Source organism: Ceratotherium simum, chromosome 5 (assembly GCF_057802395.1).
Source record: "Ceratotherium simum simum isolate JZ-2026a chromosome 5, ASM5780239v1, whole genome shotgun sequence".
Taxonomy (NCBI): domain Eukaryota; kingdom Metazoa; phylum Chordata; class Mammalia; order Perissodactyla; family Rhinocerotidae; genus Ceratotherium; species Ceratotherium simum.
The window spans coordinates 78041480-78065331 of NC_141904.1; the positions used below are offsets into that span (position 1 = coordinate 78041480).

Genomic DNA, 23852 nt, shown 5'->3' on the forward strand with positions numbered 1-23852 from the left:
CTTAGAGTCATATTGTGAATTTCAGCCTTGGACAACCAGGCCCTATCCTGCCCTCTTCCTGAATACTCCTCCGCTCCCTGCTGCATGGTGAGGGGCTCAGCCAGGCCCTCAGACAGGTAGCCTCTTCCCTGACGAGCTAGAGCAAGGAATGGCTGTGCAACCCTCCCTTGGATTCCTATAGCAGTTAGAAAAATAGTCACCTTTGAAAGCTCACATGGTCCCAAATCATCTGTCCTTCCTCTACCTCCCACCCGGACCTGAATGATTGTTCAATTTTTAGACTAGTTAGGAAGGTTTGAGCGTAAGGGACTGAGGTTAAGTTGTGGGGGTGGGGGTTAGTTTGATGATGAGTCAAGCATTAATTTTGGTTACCAGCTTTTAATCTGTGCATTTATAAATGTTTTAGTTATACAAGGAATACGTGAATATATTCTTTCTATGAAGGTTCAAATGAAATAACTATTTAGTTTAAACGAATTGTCTCTCTCCCCATTCCTACCTCTCTACCCAGAGCGAACTGCTGTGGGTTTGCACTGTATCTTTCCAGTCCTTTTTCTATATATTTGGACGGGAGCATTGGATACATATTAGTCTACTATTTGCCTTTTTGTTTTTTTAACTTAACAGTATGTCCTAGAGATCTTTCCATATTGGCACTATGGACCTACCTCAGTATTTCTAATTTGTAATATTCAATGATGTTACTATACTATAATTTATTTAACTACTCCCCAACTGGTGGGCATGTAGGTTGTTTCCTTCACTGTTACAAACAGTGCTGTTGTGAGCATCCAATACATACTTTGTGAGCAGAAGTCAATATTTCATAGAAGTGGAATTACCAGGTCAAAGGGTTATATTCATTTTATCTTTTGATTACATCTTTTTGTAGTACCAATTTTCTTCAGTAAACCTGTGTAACTTTTATAACTATGAGCAAAAATATATTTACTTCTTTTAAAGAAGAGATTACTGGAGTCTCTGACAAAAATCTCCTCTTCATGAAAATAGTCGCTGCTTTGTGAGATGATTGAATGTGGCTTTCTTTATTTTGTTGAGAAAGCAAAGTACCTGCTCTTATGTCTCTTGTTAATATTACGAGTTTACCTGGAGAGTACATACTCAGGCACATGCACGCAAACACACACATTTACTCACTCTCGCTCCTTCCTTTAATAATGGAAATGGCCAAATAAGATAATCCAGGTTCCCGCCATGGCACTGGACTTAAGCCAGCCTGTAATACCTTATGTTGTGATGATCCATCCCCAATACTAGGTTCTGGGCCTTCAGCATCCATACCACACCATCATCTTTTAAACATAACCATTGACCTTAGAAATGTCAAATGCCTCTGAACTTAGCATCTGTTGGGGGGGGGGTGTGTGGTCTGGAGTGAGAAAGAGAGAAACGGGAATTCAAAAAGACTATAGAAGTCTGAAGTGGGTTGTCAAAGAGGGGCCCTCCTCCACTGCATCCCATATAAAAGCACCTTGGAGAGCAAGCCACAGTATTGGTGGCCATTGCCGTAGACCAAGTCCATGGGTTGGCCATCATGGGGGGCCATGCTGACTCTTCTGTTCTGTCCAATGCTGCATCTCTCTGCATAATTGCTAATCAGTCCGGGGCACCAACCTGTTAGAGATTATCAAAAATGGCAGGGTGAATGACCTTTTCCCTCTTCTCTCTGCCTTTGCTCCCCCAACCTGGGGACTGCCCATTTGCAGAATTTCCTTCGTTGCCAAAATAACAAGACCAACTACAATTTGGTATGTGAGACACTGCAGTTTCTGGACTGTATTTGTGGAAGCACAACTGGAGGTCTTGGTCTTCTTGGACTCTATATAAATGAGAAGAATGTAGCACTTATCAACCAAACCCTGGAAAGTCTGACCGAGTACTGTCAAGGACCTTGCCATGAGAACCAGGTAATTCCATTTTTATTTTGGGGGTAGAAAAAAGTTTATCATTTTGGAAATGTTATTGACAGAGACTAGTTCAGAAGTCACATGACATCTGCGTAGTGGCCCAGGGAGTCCGTAGAACTGGAAGCCTTTCTCCAGCAGTGAAGCAGGAGCCATGGTGTTTTATTACACTCAGGACTTCACCTAATCACAGGCATTGGAGGGGTTGCCCTCCATCTCCTTGCTTGGATTGGTTTTGTTTGAATGTCCTACTCTAACTTGACTAGGAATAAATACTGCAGTTGGAGTTCAGTTAGGACCAGAAGAATGGGCTCTATTTTAAATGCTAGGAAAGGCTCAAAAAATGGCTACTTAATGGAAGGAGGTTTAAACCTAGCTAAAGAGAAATACCTTGCTACACATGACACAGCTTGAAAGTAATATGAGAAAATTTATGGTTGAGATTTTAACACCATAGGCATTCAGAGAAGAGAAAGACCCATTAGTCTTGACTTTGGCCTCTCAAGAAGTATATTTTTGGAATGGAACCCTATAGTTTCTTTTCTTGAGTAGAGTCATCACTTATCCATGGCATCTTGCAGATTTTGTGAGTTTTTGCATTGGTGCTAGGATGAGTATGATTTTTAACTCCAAATTATAACTCTGTCCTGGCGGGAGAGGGTAGGCTTAAATGGCCGGTTCTAAACCTGGTGGCCAGGGAAGGTATGATATGCTTTGTTACTTGAGGAGCAAAGCCAGGACCTTCATTCAGAGGAGAAGAATGGCTTACAAGAAGGACAACTCACTGTGTGTTAAAAACCTGGTCTTAGTTGTCTATGAAATATGAGGCTAGCATTTTGTTAGATCCACTTCTCCTGGTTCCCTGATGAGACAGATGGTGTAGTCCGAGTTAAAATGAAAAGGAACAAAAAAATTACAACAGGCTTGGGGGAAAAGACTTGATCTGACATCTAAGTAAATTTCCTTATAACCTCAAGTTTGCTTTTCTGCCAAACAGAGTCTGTTGAAAGGAACATAATGGAGTGGATTGTGCTGCAAATGGGGATCTTACCTGGGGGGAAGATGATTAATTTTGATATTGTGTGAATTAAACAGGAAACTTGCTTTCCAAGCTTAAGCCTTAATCAAAAGTATGTGATACGAAAACCCAGTAACGTAGAGAGAATGGAACACACCTTTAGAGGGGAAAACAGGGCTCAAAACCCAGAATCAGTCACACACCATATTTTCCCTTAAGAACAAAAGCCGACTGCACTGCACTATTTGGATTAGACACGACCAATTTATCAGTTACAGTGCATGGGGACTTTCCTACTGTTTACTGTTAATTCTGAAACTAGAGATTTTCATCTGTCTTTTATTTTTACCACTTTCTCACGGAAAATTTGCAGCTCTCCCCTAGAGACATTACTGGGAGTGGCAAGCATTGTGTTGAAATAGCAGTTCAGCCTGTTGGTCTTTGACATCTGATTTATGACCAGCATTTGTGCAAATGTCTGTGTGTGTCTATTTCTTCAGAACTGCATAGCCACCCATGAATCAAATGGCATTGACATCATCACAGCCCTCATCCTCAATGACATCAATCCTTTGGGAAAGAAGAGGATGGACCTTGTATTAGAACTGAAGGCAAGTAGGAATTGAAAGCAAAAGACAGTAGCGTTTGGAAACAGTCACTTTTGTGTTTTGCCTCAGCACGTGATGTGGTCAATATTGAGAAACTAAATATTAAAGATAGTTCTTTTAAAGTAAATGAATGATCCGTGTTGCAAGTTCTGACTAAAATGTAGAACTTTAGTCTTTCCCTTCCCAACAGAGGTCTTGTGACAGGATACCAGCTTTTCAACTCTAGGTCACACTGAATGAGAACTCACCACTCAAAGCTGAGAAATGGATTCAAACAGCATCCAAGAACTAAAAGCCTTGATTCTGAAAGCCACAGACAGAGAAACAATGGAAACTATTCCCTCTATGGTCTCTGATATTCCCCACTTTGAGGAAAAAGGGCCTGTTGAGGAATAGTGCAACTAAGCCTATCTAGGACAAGAGAAATTCTATTTTTACTTTATCAGGGAACACCTTTTTCTGTTGTTGATTTAGCAGAAGGGTGGTTTATAAAGATTGGTTTAAAATAAGGAAAATTACATAGACCAATAATGTGCCTACAGGCCTCTGATGAGTTTCTTTGAATTGTGTACAAATGGTGGACTACAGATGACTGATGTAGAAGCACTACTGACGTTTTGATTCCCTGTAATGCCAAAATCGTTTTATGGAGTGAAAGTAGTGACTTCAAGGTGCGTCAGCTGCTGGGTTTATACGCCGGCCTCTTGGATATGTGAGAAACTGATATACCACTCCTCATGTTGATTTCTTAAGTGTACCAAAAAAAAAAAAAAAAACCCACAAACAATTCTCACTCCTATTTAGGGGTTCCAAAGATTCTCCAAGAATCCAAAGATTCAATTCTGAGAATTGAACTTGCAACCCATCCTGGTGTCTAAAGTGTATTTTGAAACCTCACTGAACCGCACCGGGCATATTTCCTTTTTAACTGTTCCCATGTCAAGATCTGTCCTCTATCGTATACCCATACACAGCAATGAGTACTTTATCATTGTCACGGAAGAGCCTAGAACTACAAGGTTTAGCCAAAAAGCTGGTCTGTATTTATTGCATAAACAGTCATAGGAAAGAAAGGCTAATAGGGAAGGTATTAACACAGAAACCCACAGGAATTGAAATTATCTTTATTTTTCCATTACTCTTTAGAGCTGAGAGTCCAAACAGTGGATTTGGGTATATGGTTTCAGTGGGTTTTTAATTATTTTTGCTATTTTTAATTCCTTTGACAAACTTTGTTGTAGAATTGACTTGAACATCGTTCAGGCACCTGGCTACCATTTGTCAGAGTGTAAATGATGAGAGCCTGAAATAAACTGAGAATTCCTTGTGCTCCTGGTTAGCATTTCAGTGACTTTTTCAATGAGTCCAGTAATCTGTGGATGATTAGAGAAATCTCTGCCCTATGAAAAGCCACCGTTTGATAGCACAGCAACCTCACTGAACTGCTGTGACCTATGCTTGGGGAGGAAAAAAATACTGCCGCCTCTTACCCAAAACAACAGTGACAACGACTTCTGAGTCCTTTACACAAAGAAGCATACAGATGATCATAGGCCTAGGACCTAAAGTGAGGTCAAGCCAGAAGTGCAGGGTGTGGCCGCATGAACTTTGAATGTAATGGGAAATTATGGGTTGGCATGCATACAGTGCTCTTTTGGGTCACTTTTGTTAACTGATATCAGCTGTGCTCACATTGGGGGTTAGGAGAACTGATAGAAATATTGTAAGATGGGGAGGAATTACCTTAATTGCCTTCCTTCTCTGGCTTGCAAGGCTGAATAGCAGTTTGTAACCACACGCCCCCTGGAGGCATCGTGGATCTATATAGTGGGTTCTTCCTAACCACTGTCATCATAAGGGTGCCAGCGTACCCATAAGCACTCAAGTCTAAGTTTCCAATTTCTACTGGGACTTGTACCAAGTAACATTAGGGAGAAACTATGCCCAAGCAAATATGTGCCTCTTTGACCCAAATCAGATTTTCAGACATGTCTCTGGGGTCTGCAGTGGCACATTCTCTGTCGGCTGCAGGTGGTTTTGATGTACTTGGCACATGGCTCTCCATGGGGTGAAATGTCTATCTGTTTAGCCAGGATGCAGCACTTGGGTCAACTGAGCACGTGCACTGATGCCGGCCGCCCCAAGCAGCTCCTCTCCATTTCCTCCTCCTTTTGTTTCTCCAATTAGAACAATGCTTCGAAGTTGCTCCTGGCCATCATGGAGAGCAGGCACGACAGTGAAAATGCGGAGAGGATACTTTATAACATGAGGCCGAAGGAACTGGTGAGTGGGACGGCTGATCCCCTGGCCGTGGCACCAAGTAGCATCAGAGCAGTATTTGTGACAGAGCAGAGAATCTGCTTCCTTGAGCTTTCTTAAAGATGCCAAAAATCAGAAGTATAAAGAGAACATTTGATTCAGGCCTCTGATGAGGGTAGAGAAGTGAAGTATTGCATTGAATAAGTGGTATTCTACCCTCTCCCTTCAGCACAACCACATATGGAAACCTCCCTCACCTGTTTCCTCTCATGGGAGACAGTGCAGGGAGTGGTCTGGGGCCTGACAGACTCAGGTCCAGAACTCTGCTCTTTTTGCTGTGTCACCTTGGGCAGGCACTTGGACTCTCTGAGCTACACTTTCCTCATCCCCAAAAGGAAGATGAGAATATCACTAGTCCGGAGGATGACTAGACGAGCCAGTTCATGTCAGGCTCTTAGCACGGTGCCCAGCACACGATAAACCCTTGGTGAATCCAGCTCTTTTTCTTCTTCTTCCTCACTCACTGCTGCTCTTTCTGCCATGTCTTGTCCAGAGCTAAAGAATTCGTATTTCTTCTCGGTGCGAATAGTCTGGGCAACTGAAGAGTGTTTTTTGGGTGCTGATTTTTTTTTAAAGAAGACACAATCTTGTTTATTTTTGAGGAGTGATATTCACAATTGGCTGTGACTTCCAGTTGGGAGTCAGTGCTGCAACCCGTGAGACAAACAGCTATCAGAGACAGGGAAATGAGCTGAGGACGGAACTCTCTATTTGGACTTTTTCCCACGCAAATAAACTGTAACTGACAGACCTAAATGAGGGCACTAAAACTTTTCTGCCGCCTGGTGACCTAATGTGCACTTGGGGCCAGGCGAAAGTCCCTTTATGTATTCCTCTAAATAAAGTGAACAGCGAGCCCAGCTCTTTGATCTCTGAGGTCAGAAGTGGGTTCTCAGCCTGAGATGGAAGTCCTCTCCAAGTTTACATAACAGCTTATGTAACTGGGGGTGGGGAGGCTAGAATTTGTCGCTCTTGAGTTGGAATGGAATGACTTCGCAGAGACCCCATTCCAATATTCATGAATCAAGAACATGCCCCCATGTTGGGTGGGGGAAGTGTCAGCACCCATGGCTGTGGGTGCCACCGATTCCTGGGTCGCCCCCTTGTGGTTGGAGAGCATCATTCCTGGCTCATGAGGAAGAATCGGAGGCTTCCTGGAACAAACGTGGTTCTAAGAATCCAACTAGCAGAGAAACTCTAATGTACAGAACACGTGTGTGCGTACATGTGTGTGTGCGTATGTGTGTATGTTCTGGCCCCCACATCCTATGCAATGTGCTGTCTATTCGACTTGGTATTAGAGAGAACTGACAGGAAAACAAGCTCAGAGAGTGAGGATCTTGTCTCTAAAATTATGTCCTCGGCCTGACCTGATGTCAATACAGAAATGTGTGGCTCTCTGCATGCTTGGTCTTAGATAATGAGAAATAATTCGGAGTAATGGCCTTGTGGCAATGCGGGAGGCTGAAATGCTGTCTGACTCATCAAAGAAAATGATTAATTTTTAGTACAACTCGGGTTGAAGGCATTTTGTTCTTATTCTTTGAAATGATTAAATCTTGAATGATGTGTTCATTTGATAAATATTGGCCAGGCCCTGCTTTGTCCAGGACATTGTGCTGGGCACCAGGGAGGGACTGAGAAATGAGCAGACGCCACCCCTGTTCTTAGGGAGCTGAGGTAAGTCAGTCAGACAGGTACCGACTGTGCTCTAAGCAAGAGGCGAGCTGCGTGCATGGGTCCTCTGGTTCACAGAGCCGAGGTCAAATCCCATCTCACAAACTGTGTGACTTGAGGAATGCCCCTTTCCCTCTCAGAGTCTGTTTCCTCATCCGTAATAAATGGAAATCTTTGACACCTCATAAAATGTTTGTGAGCATTAAATTTTCTGAAAGAATGTTAAAATACTAAGCATCGTGCTTGGCCCGTAGTGAGCACTCCGTAGATATTACTTGTTAATTGTATTATTTTCACATGGATTAGGCTCAGGGGGATAAGGAAAAATTTGGAATCAGAGGAATTAGTTTAACCACCTATTCCTAAATGCTAATGGATTTCTTATTTTTCCTGAAATGGCAAAGGTAGGGGTGGGGGAAGTTGGCAGGAACAAATATACAGATAGGAAAAGCCTGGCTTCTAGCCTACATCTGTATCATATCTTATTGTTTCGAGGCACTTGTAGAGCTGTTGTCCCCTTCCAAAGTAGAAGGGCATGAACCAGCCACAGAATGTCTCTTGGTCTAGGTAGAGAGCAAATGGGTTTCATTTCTCATGTCAGTGGAGGTTGATTGGTAGTGACTGCCTGTGACAGTGTTGAGAAGGACTCTGAGGCTGTGTCCACACCTGATAGGAAAGAGTACTGAGCTTGATGAGCAGTTTCTGCCCCAGGAGGGGAGCCTGATAGCGTGTGTGCTATAGACCCAGTCCTGTGTGAAACAGGACTTTCTTTCTTGAAACAGGAGCTTTGTTCGCTTGGCCCTTCTTGCAGGTGGAAGTGATCAAGAAGGCCTACATGCAAGGTGAAGTGGAATTTGAGGATGGAGAAAATGGGGAGGACGGAGCTGCCTCCCCCAGGAATGTGGGGCACAACATCTACATATTAGCTCATCAGGTATGACCCTCCCGAGCTCCCCTGCCAGACGTTGCTCACCTACAGTGCCAGAATTCCAAGCTGGACATGCCCTTACGCTTGCTTTTCCTTTAAGGTTTTAACCTAGGGCTGTTTGTGTTCATGCTAATGTGGCTCGCAGGTACTCTTGGCAACCTGACCCAGTGTGCCGAGTTCTAGGACTCTTCCGTTTTTCCACTATGGTAGAGTCATGTCCTTGGAAATCCCCATGTTTCTTAAAAGCATTCACCATGAGTGGTGACACTTAGGTGGTTTATGACTGTGTTTGGAGACAGTTGAAAGGAGTCTTAGGCTTTTCATAAATATTGATGAGTCTGTCTTAACAATCTAAAGAAATAAACCTCAGCTGCCTTGCCTATCGTATTTGGAAATCTTTGGGAACCAACCTGTCATTATGACTTCTTTTTATTTGCCTTGTGGGGGATGTAGTAATACTTCCTACCCTGGCACCACAATGCCCTGTTTTGTAATTCTCTTCCCAAGTAGCTGGGCTTTTGAAGATACTTCCTTTTTCTGGAGGTTGATGTGCCTTGAGCTTGCTGATGTGGGTGGGCAGCCTGTGACTCTGCTGCAGGCTTGTGTTTCCTGTCCCTGTCACCTCTTTGAGGAATTAGATAGAAAACAATGATGGTATTGGGCCAGAGGTTGGTATGCCCTGCCACGGCATGCTGGTGGAAGAATAGGAAACAATCTCCTGCCCCTTTATCTCCTCCGTTACTGGCATTTAGCCACAGAGAGGGTTTTGGGACATTCCGAATGGAGGCTCCGTGGGGATGTACAGAAAACCCCATCTCCCTCCTGCCTGGCTAAAGAAATCAGGGGAAAGTGGGACCTCGTGTGGGCATGAATGTTCCATGCTATTCTGCCAAGCTCCCAAAATAGCTGCTGTGCAGAACGCACCTTGATGGAATGCGGTGAGCCTCTTGCCACCTTTGCCCTGCAGCTTGCCGCTGGTTATTCTGTGTTTTTTATACCCAAAGTTGGAAAGGAGCTCTTGTGTTCCTGCTGCAAAGAGACATCAACTCCCCTGTTTTCTGTGCTTGTGTTCCAGTTGGCTCGGCATAACAAAGAACTTCAGAACATGCTGAAACCTGGTGGCCAAGTGGATGGAGATGAAGCTCTGGAGTTTTATGCCAAGCACACGGCCCAGATAGAGGTAAAAACAGAGTAAACTCAGGGCATGGGCCTGTGTTGAGGGCCTTCAATATGCGATGCCCTCTGCTGGGCTGGCATGCATTTCTTCGTCTGAGCAATAAAAATGTTGTGAGCATCTACTGTATACCAGGTCCTGCACTCAGTGCTGACTGTCCAGTGATAGCCAAGATAGTCCTGATTCCTGCGTAAGGCCTAATGTGGAGGCAGACACTGAGCAAATCCATTACTGGCATTTAGCCACGGATAGATCTTATTAATTTCAAATTCTGACAAGGCCATGAGGGCAAGTAGAAAGTATTATAAGAAAGTCCAGCAGAGGGACCTGCTGTAGACTGTGTTGGGCCAGGGCTGTGGGAACCTGCCTCACCTCTGAGTTTCCCACTAAACTTGACCTGAGTCACCTCTCTTGCTGCGTCAGGGAAAAAAAGCGTTGGGAGAGCAAGAGCCAGATCTTCTTATAGAGAGCATTGGCCCTGGGTCTCACCTGACTTCTCCAGCCTCTGGGGAGGAAGAATAAAGAGGGGCCATGCCCCTATTGTACTGCCGTCTGCACCCCTTTTGAAATCTCTGCCCCCCAGGACTGTGACTGAGTACAGCGCCCTAGAATTTGATGAATCCCAACTAAACTACCTCCTCTCTAGGGATTAAGCCAGTCTAGGAAGGGCCTGGAGACAACCTGTGAGGTGTCTACCCTGGGGCCCAACAAAGCTAGTTTAAAGAACAGGGAGTGCTAGCGTTAAATGAGCATATTGGTTCCTGCAGTGTACGTTTTAGATGCTGTGACAAGTAAGAGATAGGAGGTTACTGCAACTAGATAAACCAAAGATCTCTTTAAACTTCCTAGCTAGGAAAAAATCCAACTTTGCTATCAGAGAAAGGATCGTAGGTGAGATTTACACCACGGTCTAGAGCTGCACTGTCCCATATGGTATCCACTAGCCATGTGTGGCTGTTTAAAATTAAATTTTCAGTTCCTCAGTTGCACTAGGCACATGTGCTAGTGCTCAGTGGCCACATGTGACTAGCGGCCATCCTTTTGGACAGGGCAGATACACAGATAGAGAACCATTCCACCATTACAGAAAGTTCTGTTGGACGTCCCCAGCTTAGAGCCTCATCTGAATATGTGCACAAAACACAGTTTCAATTGTTCCAGATAAAAGTTGGTCACAGTAAAATTAATGGGTCTGAGGTTAGAAAAATGCTCTTATAGACTTGCCAAAACTGTTTTGTATATAAATCTATGAGACACAGCCTGTGCTCGGGTTATAAAATCAGAGAAGATTCAAGAACAAGGTCTGTATTATATTCTATCTTGAGTACTGAGTCTGTGGCTGATAGCAAAGATCCTTAATAAAAGGTTTTTGAAGATGATTGTTGAAGCTCATTTATTTTTTCATACTAGATTGTCAGATTAGACCGAACCATGGAACAGATTGTCTTCCCTGTACCCAGCATATGTGAATTCCTAACCAAGGAGTCCAAACTACGAATCTACTATACTACAGAGAGGGATGAGCAAGGCAGCAAGATCAATGATTTCTTCCTGCGGTCCGAAGACCTCTTCAATGAAATGAATTGGCAAAAGAAACTGCGAGGTGGGTCAGCAACGCTTCCGCAGCACTGCAGAGAGATGTGGTTCTGGGGTTTCACAAAGCTGGGCTTGATGGTGTGTGCCTGTATCTCTAAGTAGGAGCAGAGCTGGTGTAATTTATGGTACGTTCCGCCTCTGAGCATGGGGAAGTCCTGCACCTTTGTAGATGATAAATGGCCTCCAGCTTCAGGGAGGCACCTCCCCTGAAATGGCTTCCTTCATGCAGCGTTTGACTTGATTTGATTGGAGAACTCCATGAAGGCTTTTAGAGTGGCTTTTTTGGTGTCTTGATGTAGAAAAGAAAGGAAGAGAGAAAAGGCCAGGTCTTGAGCTCCCAGGATGGTGCATTTGAGCAGGAAATTCAGCCACCTTGACTGCTCATTTACTAGCACACCTGCTCGGAAGACGCTGGCTGGTCTTTCCCCTTTTATAGGGCAGCTCGGATTTTAAACTCTAGTATCATTTTATAGGCAGTGGAATCATTTGCCACATGAGATGCATTGTTGCTCACCAGCAAGTCCTGTTGCAAAGCCCACCAGTTGGGTTAAAATTACTGCTCTAAAACTCTTTTATAGGGCTGCCCCAGAGGGCTTCTTAGCGCCTGGTTTTCGTTAGAGTTTTAATGTGATCTTTCAGTACGCTTGGCACCAACTATAGTGACCAACTTAGAAAGGATCGTGCTTTATTTCTGTCTGATAGTCAGGAGCCAGGTTTTTTATTTGAAACCCTGGATTCCAGCTACATTTGTGATCTTTGGGGCTCTTTCTGTGGGTTGGGGCTGTGGGAGGGGAAGCTGTGTTAGAGGTAAGTTTCTGGGAGCTTTTGTCCCCTTCCTGCCCCCTGCCAATCTGGGCCAGCACAGAGCAGCATCTCTGACTGCACGCTGCTTCTACTTCACCACTGTTCTCCCTCCCTGCACCCCTAGATTGAGCCATTGGCAAAGAGGGTTGTGCAAGCAGGTTGGCCAGAAGGCCCTGTTCTCACCTCACCCCACCCCTACTCCATTCTCACTCATCTCTGAGGGGCGCCTCATCGTCTAGCACTTTAAAACATGATAAAATATTTTGCTGGGCCAAGCCCGTTCCTCACCCAGCCCCACGCTTGGTGGCTGACAGGGGCCAGGAGGCCTTTAGCAGAACAGTACGCATGTCCTCCTTGGTATGGACCTCAGAAGACTTAGGCGACAATTCTGCCCGAGGTCAGTGTGTCCTTGTAACCTACTGTGGCTTCATCTAAGCTCCTCCAGCTCAAGCATCATGAGTAGCGTTGAATGTCTTGGGCCATGCTTGGGCCATCAGAGAAAAAAGATACCAAAAGAAAAAGTAGACCTAGACCCCATCCATTTTATACTCTTGTTTTTTCAGCTGTTATGTTAAATACAAGAGAACTTCCTCTTATTTGTTGCTTTCGTCCTTCACTGGGATAGTCCATGATTCCAACTTTAGAGAATAATCCTGAATTTATATATCTAAACCTCCATACTAGTAGTTATTAAAACTATGCTTTCACCTTTATCAATGTGTGAGACTACTAAGACTGGTCATATATATTTATTCTCTCTGAATTGTGTTATCAAATATATATATATATATGTATATAAAATATTGTAGGCTCTACAAGAGGCTTATGAACTGATAGAAAGGTTTTCACCTCCTGTGGTGAGCTGAGATATCTCATCATCCCTCTTTCTGAGATGTTGTCTTCAGCCTGGCCTTGGGTCTCATCCCCAAGAGGTGGGGAGTCTGAGTGGCATTCTCCTTCTGCCACCCTCTATCTCAATGGCCCTGGGCAGATGACTTAACTGCTCCCAGATCCTCACCTATAAAGTGAGGAATTAAGATTACCCGATTGATTAATTGCAGAATGGCTATCTCATCATTCCAAGATTTATAGTGCATTGTAGCTAATACCTTCTCATATTTAGTCTGTCTTTGTTTCAAAAACAGTTTTTGTTGCAGTGAAGCTTAAACACAGCTATAGTTGTCAACTGAAAGATTTTAATTGGCTTCAAAGCTAGCGGCTGTTCAGAGAAAAATTGAAAATAATAACTGAATTAAACATGATTTGCATTTTTAGGGAGGAGAGAAATGTACTCAGAAGTGCAATCAAAATGAAATACAATTTCCCCTCTGACTAGGTTATTTCTCTTCTAATAAATCTGCAGAAAAGATTTTTCTGGCTTATTCATGAAGCTGCTCTATCTTTTCCTGAAAGTATCTCAGAGAATCACCTGTGCTTTGGTCCATCTTTAGCTAGGGCTCAGATACACAGTGAGGTCTGTCTGAGGCTGATGCTGCTTAGTATTTCCTTCTGCAAGTGTTAAAATACTCAATTTCTATGCTCTCCTGAAGCCATCTTCCCTGCTCTCTTCACACAACACACACATACACACATAAATACGCATGCATGCGCGTACACACACATACACGCACACCCTTCTGTGCATTCCCACCTCACAACATCTTCTCCTGAAGATCCTATCCCCAGTGAAGTGAAAACTCCTGGCCAAGAAAACTAGAAGACAGTAACAGAGGAGATCGAGGCAGAGTTGCATATGCTGATACTTTCTTGCTTGGGGTTTTTCCTCATGGTTATCCTACACATCAGAGTTGAGCTGGGAAATCCTATATATACATGGAGTCCAAGTCATCAAGCAAGGCCTAGTTCCTTTAAAAAAAAAAATAGGAAAGCGTGTTACCAAGAGATGCCCTGGGTTGTAGTTATTTAAATTGCCCTGCCTATCTGGGATCATGGCAATCTGTCTTTTCGCTATAATGTAGCGGGTGTATTGATCCAGCCAACTTGTAGCCCCTGGAGAGTAGAAAACATGTACAAGGTACTGTGGGGAATTCAGCAATGTGTACGCTGTGATTCCTTCCTGTGAGAACTTACCATCTGATGGGGGCAGACAGCACAGGCAGATTTTTAAGTGGCTATAACTTAAGTGGCCACTTATGAGCAGGACTATCATTAAGCAGTGACACACTGTGGAAGTGTGGGAAAGACAGGCTTCTGAGGAAAGGTGGGATCTGAATAGCATCTAGAAGGATGGGGAGGACTTGGATAAACACAAACCTGAGAGAGTGGGGAAAGGGAAGGTGTAGTAGTTTCCTGTTGCAGCTGTAACAAATTACCACAAACTTGGAGGCTCACAACATAAATTTATTATCTTACAGTTCTGCAGGCCAGAAATCTACAAGGGTTCTCACTGGGCTAAAATGAACGTGTTGGCAGGGCTGTGTGCCTTCTGGAGCCTCTAACCTTTTTCAGCTTCTAGAGGCTTCCTGCCTTCCTTGGCTCTTGCCCCCTTCCTCTGTGTTCAGAGCCAGCAGTGGCCAGGAAAGGCTTTCTCATGCTGCATCACTCTGATACTCCTGCCTCCCTCTTTCACTTATAAAGACTCTGTGATTACATTGGATACACCTGGATAATCCAGAATAATCTCCCTATCTCAAGATCCTTAACTGCAAACGTCACATCTGCAAAGTCCCTTTTTGCCTTGTAAGGTAACGTATTCACGGGTTCCAGGAATTAGGACGTGGACATCTTTGGGGGCCATTATTTTGCCCACCACAGAAGGTATGTTAGTTGCATTCTATTGCTGTGTAAGAAATTACCCCAAAATTTAGTGGCTTAAAACAATGAATATTTATTTCCTGACACAGTTTTTCAGGGTCAGGAATTTGGGAGTGACTTAGCTGGGTGGTTCTGACTTAGGGTCTTTCATTAGGTTGCAGTCGACATGTCAGCCAGGGCTGCCGTCATCTGAAGGCTTGACTGGAGGAGTCACTTCTTTGCTCATTCACATGGCTGTTAGTGGGAGGCCTCAGTTCCTCTCCACATGGACCCCTCCATAGGGCTGCCTGAGTGTCCTCACAACATGGCAGTTGGTTTCCTCAGAGCAAATGACTGATATGAGAGAGGGAGAGAGAGAGCATGCACATGTGCAAGCAGGAAACTGCAGTGCCTTTTATGACCTAGTCTCAGGAGGCATGCCCATCACTCCACTGTATTCTATTTCTTAGAAGCAAGTAACTACAGCAACCAGAAGGATGTGCAACTATGGCATACAACTATCTTCTGGGGCTTTGGGGAGAAAAAGAGAAAAAAAAAGGAGGAGGATTGGCAATAGATGTTAGCTTAGGGCCGGTCTTCCTCAGCAAAAAGAGGAGGCATGGATGTTAGCTCAGGGCTGATGTTCCTCATTTAAAAAAAAAAAAAGCAAGTAACTAAGTCCAGCCTACACTCAAGAGGAAGGAAATTAACCTGCACCCCTTGAAGAGAGGAGTATCAAAGAATTTGTGGACATATTTTTAAATTGCCACAGGGGGAGTGTACAGAGGCTGGAGAGTGCAGGGTGTGTTGAGGGAACCATCATTAGAATGGAATGCAAAGAGATGATATATGAAGAGACTTGGGAGAAGAGCCTGGAAAGGTAGATAGGGACACAGTTCCACGTGCCACAGGAAATAGAAGACATTGCACATCAAGGTTGGTCTCTAAGTATTTTCTTGCACCTGGATAGATACCCAGTTGATTTGAAAGACTGAATGTTTGTTCATATTCAAAATAAGTAGAATGTTAGCCTTATAAAAACAAGATTTATTTGTGGACTATATCCCATAGTTGAAGACTATTTATTACAAGGATATTAAAGCATCCTACAGTGGCTGCTCTCACATTTGATATTGAGAGCTCCCCCTGAGGAGAATTCTGGCTTACATAGACCATCACTGAACTTTCCCATTTTCTCTCTTTTTTCTTTTCACTTCTTATGAGCTTTTTATACGTACAGTAACGTAGAGAGGATGTTATAAGTGCCCATGGACCCATCACTCAGCTTCAACAATTATCAATCCTGTGCCATTCTTGCCACCCATCTCTTCTCTCATTGACTGGAGTTTTCAAATCCAGATCAGAAACGGCCTTCAGTCCCAGCAGAAACACCAATAGCTGGTGTTTCCAGAGCAGATGATTTCTCATCTTAAATTTGCTTCAGCAATTAACTTAAGAAAAATCAGCTGTTAACTGGAGGCTGACTGAATCCTGCTCAGCTCTTCTATTGAATAGCGACGTAAGCCACTTGTCTTTATCCCTGTCACTGACCTGGGTGATGAGATCTCCACAGCTTCTGCTCTCTGCTGGGCCTCAGTTTCCCTCATTTATAAAATGAGAGATTTTAAACCAAATGATGCTTGTAACTCTAAAACTCGGTAGTTTGGGAACATTGCCTATTACCAAGTACAAACATGAAATGAGCAACTATTAAATCACCCAGGCTCCATTTAATTGTGCCATAACTTTATTTTGGATAGAAGCTCCCAAAGGCTTGGCTGCTACTATAGGCATCGTTATAGGGCCCATTGGATTTGTTGTTGGCTACTGTCCTAAAGTTAAATGATGACTTCGTTGGGAAAGAGAAATACACGATAGAGATCCATTCTCACATACTCCACACTTTTCTTTGGAAGGGGATAATGTTGAATGAGACTGTCTTTTGGAAATTTTGCCTCTGGCCTGGAGTCTGAAATTTTTCCTACCACATCTATTTTTGAGCATCATCCTAACTGTAAGGCACTGCTGAAGAAGAGTTCAGGGGAAAAGGAAACACCACTGCACACAGTGTGGCCACAGGCTTGTTGTTCTAACACTGAGAATGCCCAACCACCGTGGTATCACCTGTGGGTACAGCGGATTAAGATGGCAGCCGTATCGAAAGTGTCTCTTACCCCCTAGTGATGGCTTTGGTACCACCTCCTTTCTCCACTGTAGCCTTTGGAAATGCGAACTCTGCTGCTGACTATCCAGTTAGCAACTGTCATTCCTAGTTCCCTTGCTCCAGAGGGATCATCAGACTTAAGGAAAATGGAAAATGACTCAGTGTTGAGAAAGAGATCATTGTCTTGCTTTTAGGGCACCAGCAAGTTAATAGAGATTTTTGAGCATGAGAGCAGTGTGCAAATGGTAGCAGTCCTGGCCTGGGGCCCAGCTGGGCCAACTCTGAGTGCTGGGTGTCCCCCCACCAGTGCCTACACTTCTAAAAGGCTAATTGAATTCTTGAGTCTCTCTGGGCATCTCATCTGGTCCCAGAGCCCTGGGGGGAACTGAGGACTCAGCACGTGAACTCTGGATAACCCCTAGATTCCATAACTGGTGGTGTGGACTGGGGCATGTAGGGATTTTAGATGCTTCAACTTTTCTCCTTTTCGTCTCTCCCTTGTCCCCAAATACATCTTCTGTTCCAATAAGTATTCCAAACAGAAATAAACCAATCTGATGTCGTTATGAGTCCATGAGTCAACTTCAAAACAAATGATCATTTTTACTGTTGTGGTAAAACAGGGAACAAAAGTGGACTTGTAGAGGCGGAGCGGGAGGAAGGGCCATGTGGAATTCCCAGCGTCTGACTTGTGGTCTCGAACCTCACATGGCTTCGTCGTTGTTTTCACAGCCCAGCCCGTTCTGTATTGGTGTGCCCGCAACATGTCCTTCTGGAGCAGCATTTCGTTTAACCTGGCCGTCCTGATGAATCTGCTTGTGGCGTTTTTCTACCCATTTAAAGGAGTCCGAGGAGGTACCCATATCTTTAATTTCAAGGGAACTACTAGAAGCAGCAGGAAGGCTCTGACTTGTATTTAAATATGATCCCTGGACGTATTGGTGAAATATATGGAATCCCAATTACCCATGTACAGACAAGATGAGATTATAGGTCTTACCATGGGTTTAGTTCTAAATCTAACTTAAAACAATATAAATTTTGTGTGCATATTTATTTACCACGAAAGAAAGAGAAGAAGCTATACACTATTAAACCTGTAGGAAACCATCTGAGTCAGCCTTTTTGGTTTATGTTGGGAAGCTTCAGAGATCTGAGAGATTTAGCCAAAGTCACACAGCTAGTGGCAGAGCTAACCCTAGAACATAGATACTTTGATCTTCGGTCCAGTAGATTTTTTTCCCCCATACCATACTTCTGGAATTAATTTCAGACTAAAGAATTTGTAAGAAATTTCTGGATTTTTTTTTTTTTTTTTTTAGCACTGATGGGAGGCAGGGCTTGAGTGACTGCAGACTGTGCATCCTTCGATGTTTAGTCTATTAAGAGCTACATTATTCACATAATAAAACATGATGTCCATGGTCTTAGTGGATTTCCCCCACCACCATCTCCTTCCACATTCTACATATTTTGCTGAGAACAGGCAAACAATTCAGGAAGGGCTTTTTTCTGTTTGGGGCTCCTCAATATACTTGTTGGCATTCACATTTATGGGATTTGGGGGGCCAGCAGAAGCTCCTCTCCTATTATACATCCACCACCTCCTTTCTGACACCCACTACAGCCTCTTGGGAACTCTACTTTTCAGCTAAATTTTTCTTCAGAGCTTTTTGGCAGATCACCTCACATATGTATGTAACAACCTGCCAGGAGCCACCTTGTGTGAAACATACGGGATAAAGAACCCGAAAGCAAGGCACAAAAGCAGTGCAGGATAAGTTCCAGGCTTAGGTCTTGAGGCTAATAATGCAGATGTGCATACGTAATAAAACAGCTTGTGTATACTTAATTAAAGTAAATTTGAGATCCGATTTGAAAGTGATGACGTGTTATGTGATGCTTATGTATCTAACTTACCTATTTGAGGAGTTAGCTTTTCTCTTTGGCCTTAGGTTACATTGAGAGCGCCATTTGAGTGATTTTCCCCCCAAAAGCACTACCTAAACACAAGTCCAGGAGGATTTTCCTTTTCAGTGCCATGTCAGGAATCAGAAGTGCCCCTGTCTGAAAAGATTCAGTGGGTCCACAGGGCTGCAAGATTTTCTCCGAGGGGACATCTGCCCTAGTCAGGCTGCCAGTCAGCAGAGGTCAGAGTTTGAAGCGGTCAGCCCAGAGCTCAGTTGGAGGTGACAGAGCCCAGGCCTCCTTTCACCTAGGGGAGTCGTCATGCTCATCGTAGCAGATTCTTCAACTGTTGCTTTGGATGTGTTTTCATTTACCCTCCATTTCTTTAAAAATATTTAAAATTGATTTTTATTATACACTCTGATCATTATTTTCTTCACTGGTCACTTGTGGCAGCATTGAGGCCTGTGTCTGGGAACAGTTGGTTGACAACTCCCCTCCCCTTCAGTGATAAGCCTTGTCTAGGGGAATAGCTAGCGTTACAAAGTCCAGACCTGGTGTCCAGGCCTGGCTCTGCCACTCATCTGCCGTGGAACTCGGGGCAAGCCGCTTCAATTAGTCCTCCTTATCCTCCCTATTAGGAGGTGCTTAAATTGACCCAGTGGTTGTGAAAACTTGTAGATTTGGGAATTCCTATAGATTTCGGGGAAAAATAGTTGCTGACCCAGTCAGGGTCTCTGGGGCATCCTGTTTCTTGCCCTTCTAAGTTTGAGACCCACTGAATAAGCTGATTGTTAAAGGTCTTTCCAACTCTACAATGGTGGTTCTCAATGTGGTCAACCTGGCTGATCTTGGGAGTCCAGGCTTCCTGTTTTGGCAGCATGGGCTTCAGAACTTCATGTTGATAGACTAACTGGAAAGCATAGTTAGATCTCCTGAGAGAGAAGGGAGGTTGATCTGACCTACGGAAGCCCTTTCCACTATATAGTGACTGAGATTGCCTCAAATACATCAAGTCACTCTCAGAGAGATTTGTTTTTTTCTTTTGTAAGGCATGTTGGGGGCATCTTCTATACTCACTGTTAACCATCTTCAAGAGGAGGATTGTATTAGCCCTGCCTAGAAATAAGATCTGGTCGGTGATCTGAAAGTAGTCTTTGAGATTAGTATTTTTGTTGAATCCTAAAAACCAAGATTTCCAAAATGTCCCTCTTGCAGGTATGTAATGATCTTGTTGTGTGTGCTGAGGTGGCCCTGTGGCTTACAAGGCCTGTGGCTGCCAAGAACAGCAGTGGCCTTAAAAGCTCCTTTTCAAAAGTATCATTTTCCTCATTTATTTCAGAACTGATGAATCACACAGTCTTTCAAAGCATGAAACTTGGGCAGCTTCAGATTTCTTACTGAATTTGTGAGCCTGCCATGATGATTAAAGCAAATATAGTACCACTTTTTAAACTTTCTTATTATTGAAATTTTCAAATATACACACAAGTAGAAAGAAAAGTATAATAAGTTGCCATGTACCCATCAGCCCAGATTTAACCATTACTAATATTTTGCCAATCTTATTTGATTTATCCTCCTACTATATTTTCTTCAAGATTTTTAAAGTCTAGACATCTTGTTGTTTTGCTCATAAATACTTCACTGTGCATCTCTAACTTCCAAGGATATTTTAAAATATGTATAATCACCATACCATTATTGTATCTAGCAAAGCTAACAGTAAATCATCTAATAGCCTGTCCATATTCATGTTTCTCCAGTTGTCTCAAAGAAATCTTTCTATAGTTGGTTTTTAGGAATCCAGCATTATTTTTTTAACACTGATTTTGTGGTGCGGAGACAGCAGGATTTTATATTGACCCCATCAGGATTTGGGTACATGTATTGTACTGGTCACATTTCTTATACTGAGATCTTAAGAGGCAGTTTATGATGGTGATTAAGCACTTAGGAAAATGAAAGGCAAACCACAGACTAGAAGAAAATATTTACAAAACATATATCTGACAAAAGGCTTATATCCAGAATATATAAAGAACTCTCACAACTCAATAATAAAAAGACTACCTAATTAAAACAATGGGCAAAAGATTTGATCAGATACTTCACAAAAGAAGATATACAAATTGCCAATAAGCACATAAAAAGATATTCAAGGGGCTGGCCCAGTGGCGTAGTGGTTAAGTTTGTGTGTTCTGCTTCGGCGGGCCCGTGTTCGCTGGTTCAGATCCTGGGCGCAGACCTACTCACCTCTCATCAAGTCATGCTGAGGCAGCGTCCCACATAGAAGAGCTACAACTCAACAACTATGATACACAGCTATGTGCTAGGGCTTTGGGGAGAAAAAAGAAAAAAGATGAAAATTGGCAACAGATGTTAGCACAGGGCCAATCTTCCAAAAAAAGAAAGATATTCAACATCAGTAGTTATCAGGGAAATGCAAATGAAAACCACAATGACATACCACTAGAAACCTACTAGAATGGCTAAAATTAGAAAGACTGACAATACCCAGTATTGGTGATGATGTGGAGCAAGTGGAATTCCCATGTATTACTGATGGGAAGGGAAAATGGTACAATCTCTTCGGAAAACAGCACGGTAGTGTCTTATAAAGTTAAACATATACTTAGGATCCAAAAATCTAATTCCATGTATTTGTCCAAAAGAAATGAAAACATATGCCTACTCCAAGATTTGTACTTGAATATTTGCAGTAGCATTATTTGTAATAACTGCAAACTGGAAACAACCCAAATATCCATTAATTATTGAGTAGATAAATAAATTGTGGTATATCCATATTGTGGAATACTACTCAGCAATAGAACAAAATATTAATATACACAATAATCAGAATGAGTTTTTAAAATTTGCTAAGTGAAAGAATTAAAAAGACTACCTATGAATATGATTATTTTTTCCATTTCTATGAAACTCTGGGAAATGCAAAGCGGCAGTGATAGAAAGCAAATCAGTGGTTGCCTGGAGGTGGAGATGGGGCAGGGTATCAACTTCACAGGGCACAAGGAAACCTTTTAGGGTGATAAAAATGTTCATATATGATTGTATTGACAGTTACAGGTAGTTATATGACTGTAGAAGCTGCCAAAATTTATCAAATAGTACACTTAAAATGGATAGATTTTATGTGTTTTTTTAAAAATGGTGGTTAAGGACCATCCACTTCAGAAGCATTATTCTCCGGCCATTTGCTGGGTCACCTTGGGGAAGATAGGTAACCCAAGACTGAGTTTCCTCTAGAGTAAAATGGAGATGATAGTACCAACCTCATAGGGTGGACAACAGGATTAAATAAATGATAATCAACATAAAGGGATTAATATGATATCTAACAATCTATCACAGGAAGTGATACATATGCCCCAGTATCCACGTCTTCCTACATTTCTGAAAAGCTTCTGCCTCTTTGCACCCATTTCTAATCAGGTTTTCCTTTTGAAGGATATCAAAAGGGAAGATGTAAGCAGCTGGGGTTGGGGGAACGGTTTTTAGAGGGAAAGTGAGTCTCGGCAGGCGTGGACCAAATGAACTAGGGCAGCCAGCAGGCTTGTGGAAGAGCCGTAACCTGCAAGGGTGTCTCTTTGCTGGGCGGTGCTGCCATCCTCGCGTTTCTGGAGATGTGAGACTCCTTTATGTAAGCGGCCTTAATCGTGTAGTGCTGCTTGTTTACATCCGAAGGAGACTCACAATGTGACGGCATTTGAAATAGGGGTGTGTTTTTTTTTTAATAAGTATTTTACAGAACTATATTTTTAGCCACGTTGGCTCATGTTATATAACCGGGCCGTCTCGTGGGACACTCTAAATAGAACTTGCAGTAGCAAGAGATGACAAAAACTGGTATAAGCTCTTTGACTACGAGGATAATCTAATTGTAGGATGATGCCAACGATACGGAAGTTAGTCTTCTTCCTTCCCTTGAAGAAATCTGATTTAGGCAGGGGACCTAACAATTTTCCTTTGTATACTTTTAATAGAAATTAGAAGTTTACGCTTCCAGTTCGCCCTCACTAAGAGGGAAGTGTGACACATGTATGAGTTTGATGAGTGCCTCCTGGGTGCCAAGAGCTTCTCTTGGGGAAATTGGAGTCCATTGGGGGTGGGGGAAGGGGCGGGGGAGAGAAAGACACGTAGACTGACCACTAGGAAATAGTGTCCTACAGGGATGACCAAGGGGGGCAGAGAACTCAGAGAAGAACGGAGCACCTGGCATGTTTTGTGAGAAGGAGGGGGATGGGAGAAGCTTCCAAGAAAAGGTAATAGCTAAGTTGAGACCCCTAAAGATGAATAGGAAACAAAGAAGAATTTCCGAGGTAGAAGGAACATGTGTAAAGGCTTGGGGTGAGAAAACACGGATGTGACTAGTTATGTCTAGAGAATTGGAGATGAGAGTTGGGACAAATAAGGCCAGAGAGGTGATTGAAGAAAGTGTAATTAAACTCACTGTGGTCTGTCACCTGTACTCGGTGAAACCTCTGATCTGTGGCCTTGTCTTTCCAGGAACACTGGAGCCGCACTGGTCAGGACTACTGTGGACAGCCATGCTCATCTCTCTGGCCATCGTCATTGCTCTCCCCAAGCCCCACGGCATCCGAGCCTTAATTGCTTCCACAATTCTGCGGTTGATATTTTCAGTTGGGTTACAACCCACGTTGTTTCTTCTGGGAGCTTTCAATGTAAGTATGAATACCTTCATAGCTGCTTTTTTTGTTCACGTGCAAATAGGAATGCCTTCCATTCTGGTTCCTAGAATCTTGGCTTTCAGTGCAGAAAAATATTGTTTGGGTCAACTGTTGAAATAGCAGAAGGAAGAGAGAGTTGCAGGTGGACATGTCCCTCTTAATCTCACGGTACAATGAACCTCTTAATGCGTTATTCAGGCATAACAATCTCATTTTTAGGTGATGTCCCTCTTAGAAGTTAGGCAGGAAGAGAAAGAACAGTTGA

At 43.2% G+C, this 23852-nt stretch overlaps 1 protein-coding gene across 1 annotated transcript in view; it reads left to right on the top strand.

The window, feature by feature from the left end:
* ITPR1 (inositol 1,4,5-trisphosphate receptor type 1) overlaps positions 1-23852 on the top strand; it is a 321115-nt gene that overhangs the window by 253577 nt on the left and 43686 nt on the right. The window contains exons 45-52 of the mRNA XM_087431374.1: positions 1728-1928; positions 3444-3554; positions 5739-5834; positions 8359-8481; positions 9551-9655; positions 11060-11252; positions 17700-17822; positions 23406-23581. Of these exons, the coding sequence (XP_087287500.1) occupies positions 1728-1928; positions 3444-3554; positions 5739-5834; positions 8359-8481; positions 9551-9655; positions 11060-11252; positions 17700-17822; positions 23406-23581 (1128 nt within the window). The remainder of the gene's footprint in view (positions 1-1727; positions 1929-3443; positions 3555-5738; positions 5835-8358; positions 8482-9550; positions 9656-11059; positions 11253-17699; positions 17823-23405; positions 23582-23852) is intronic.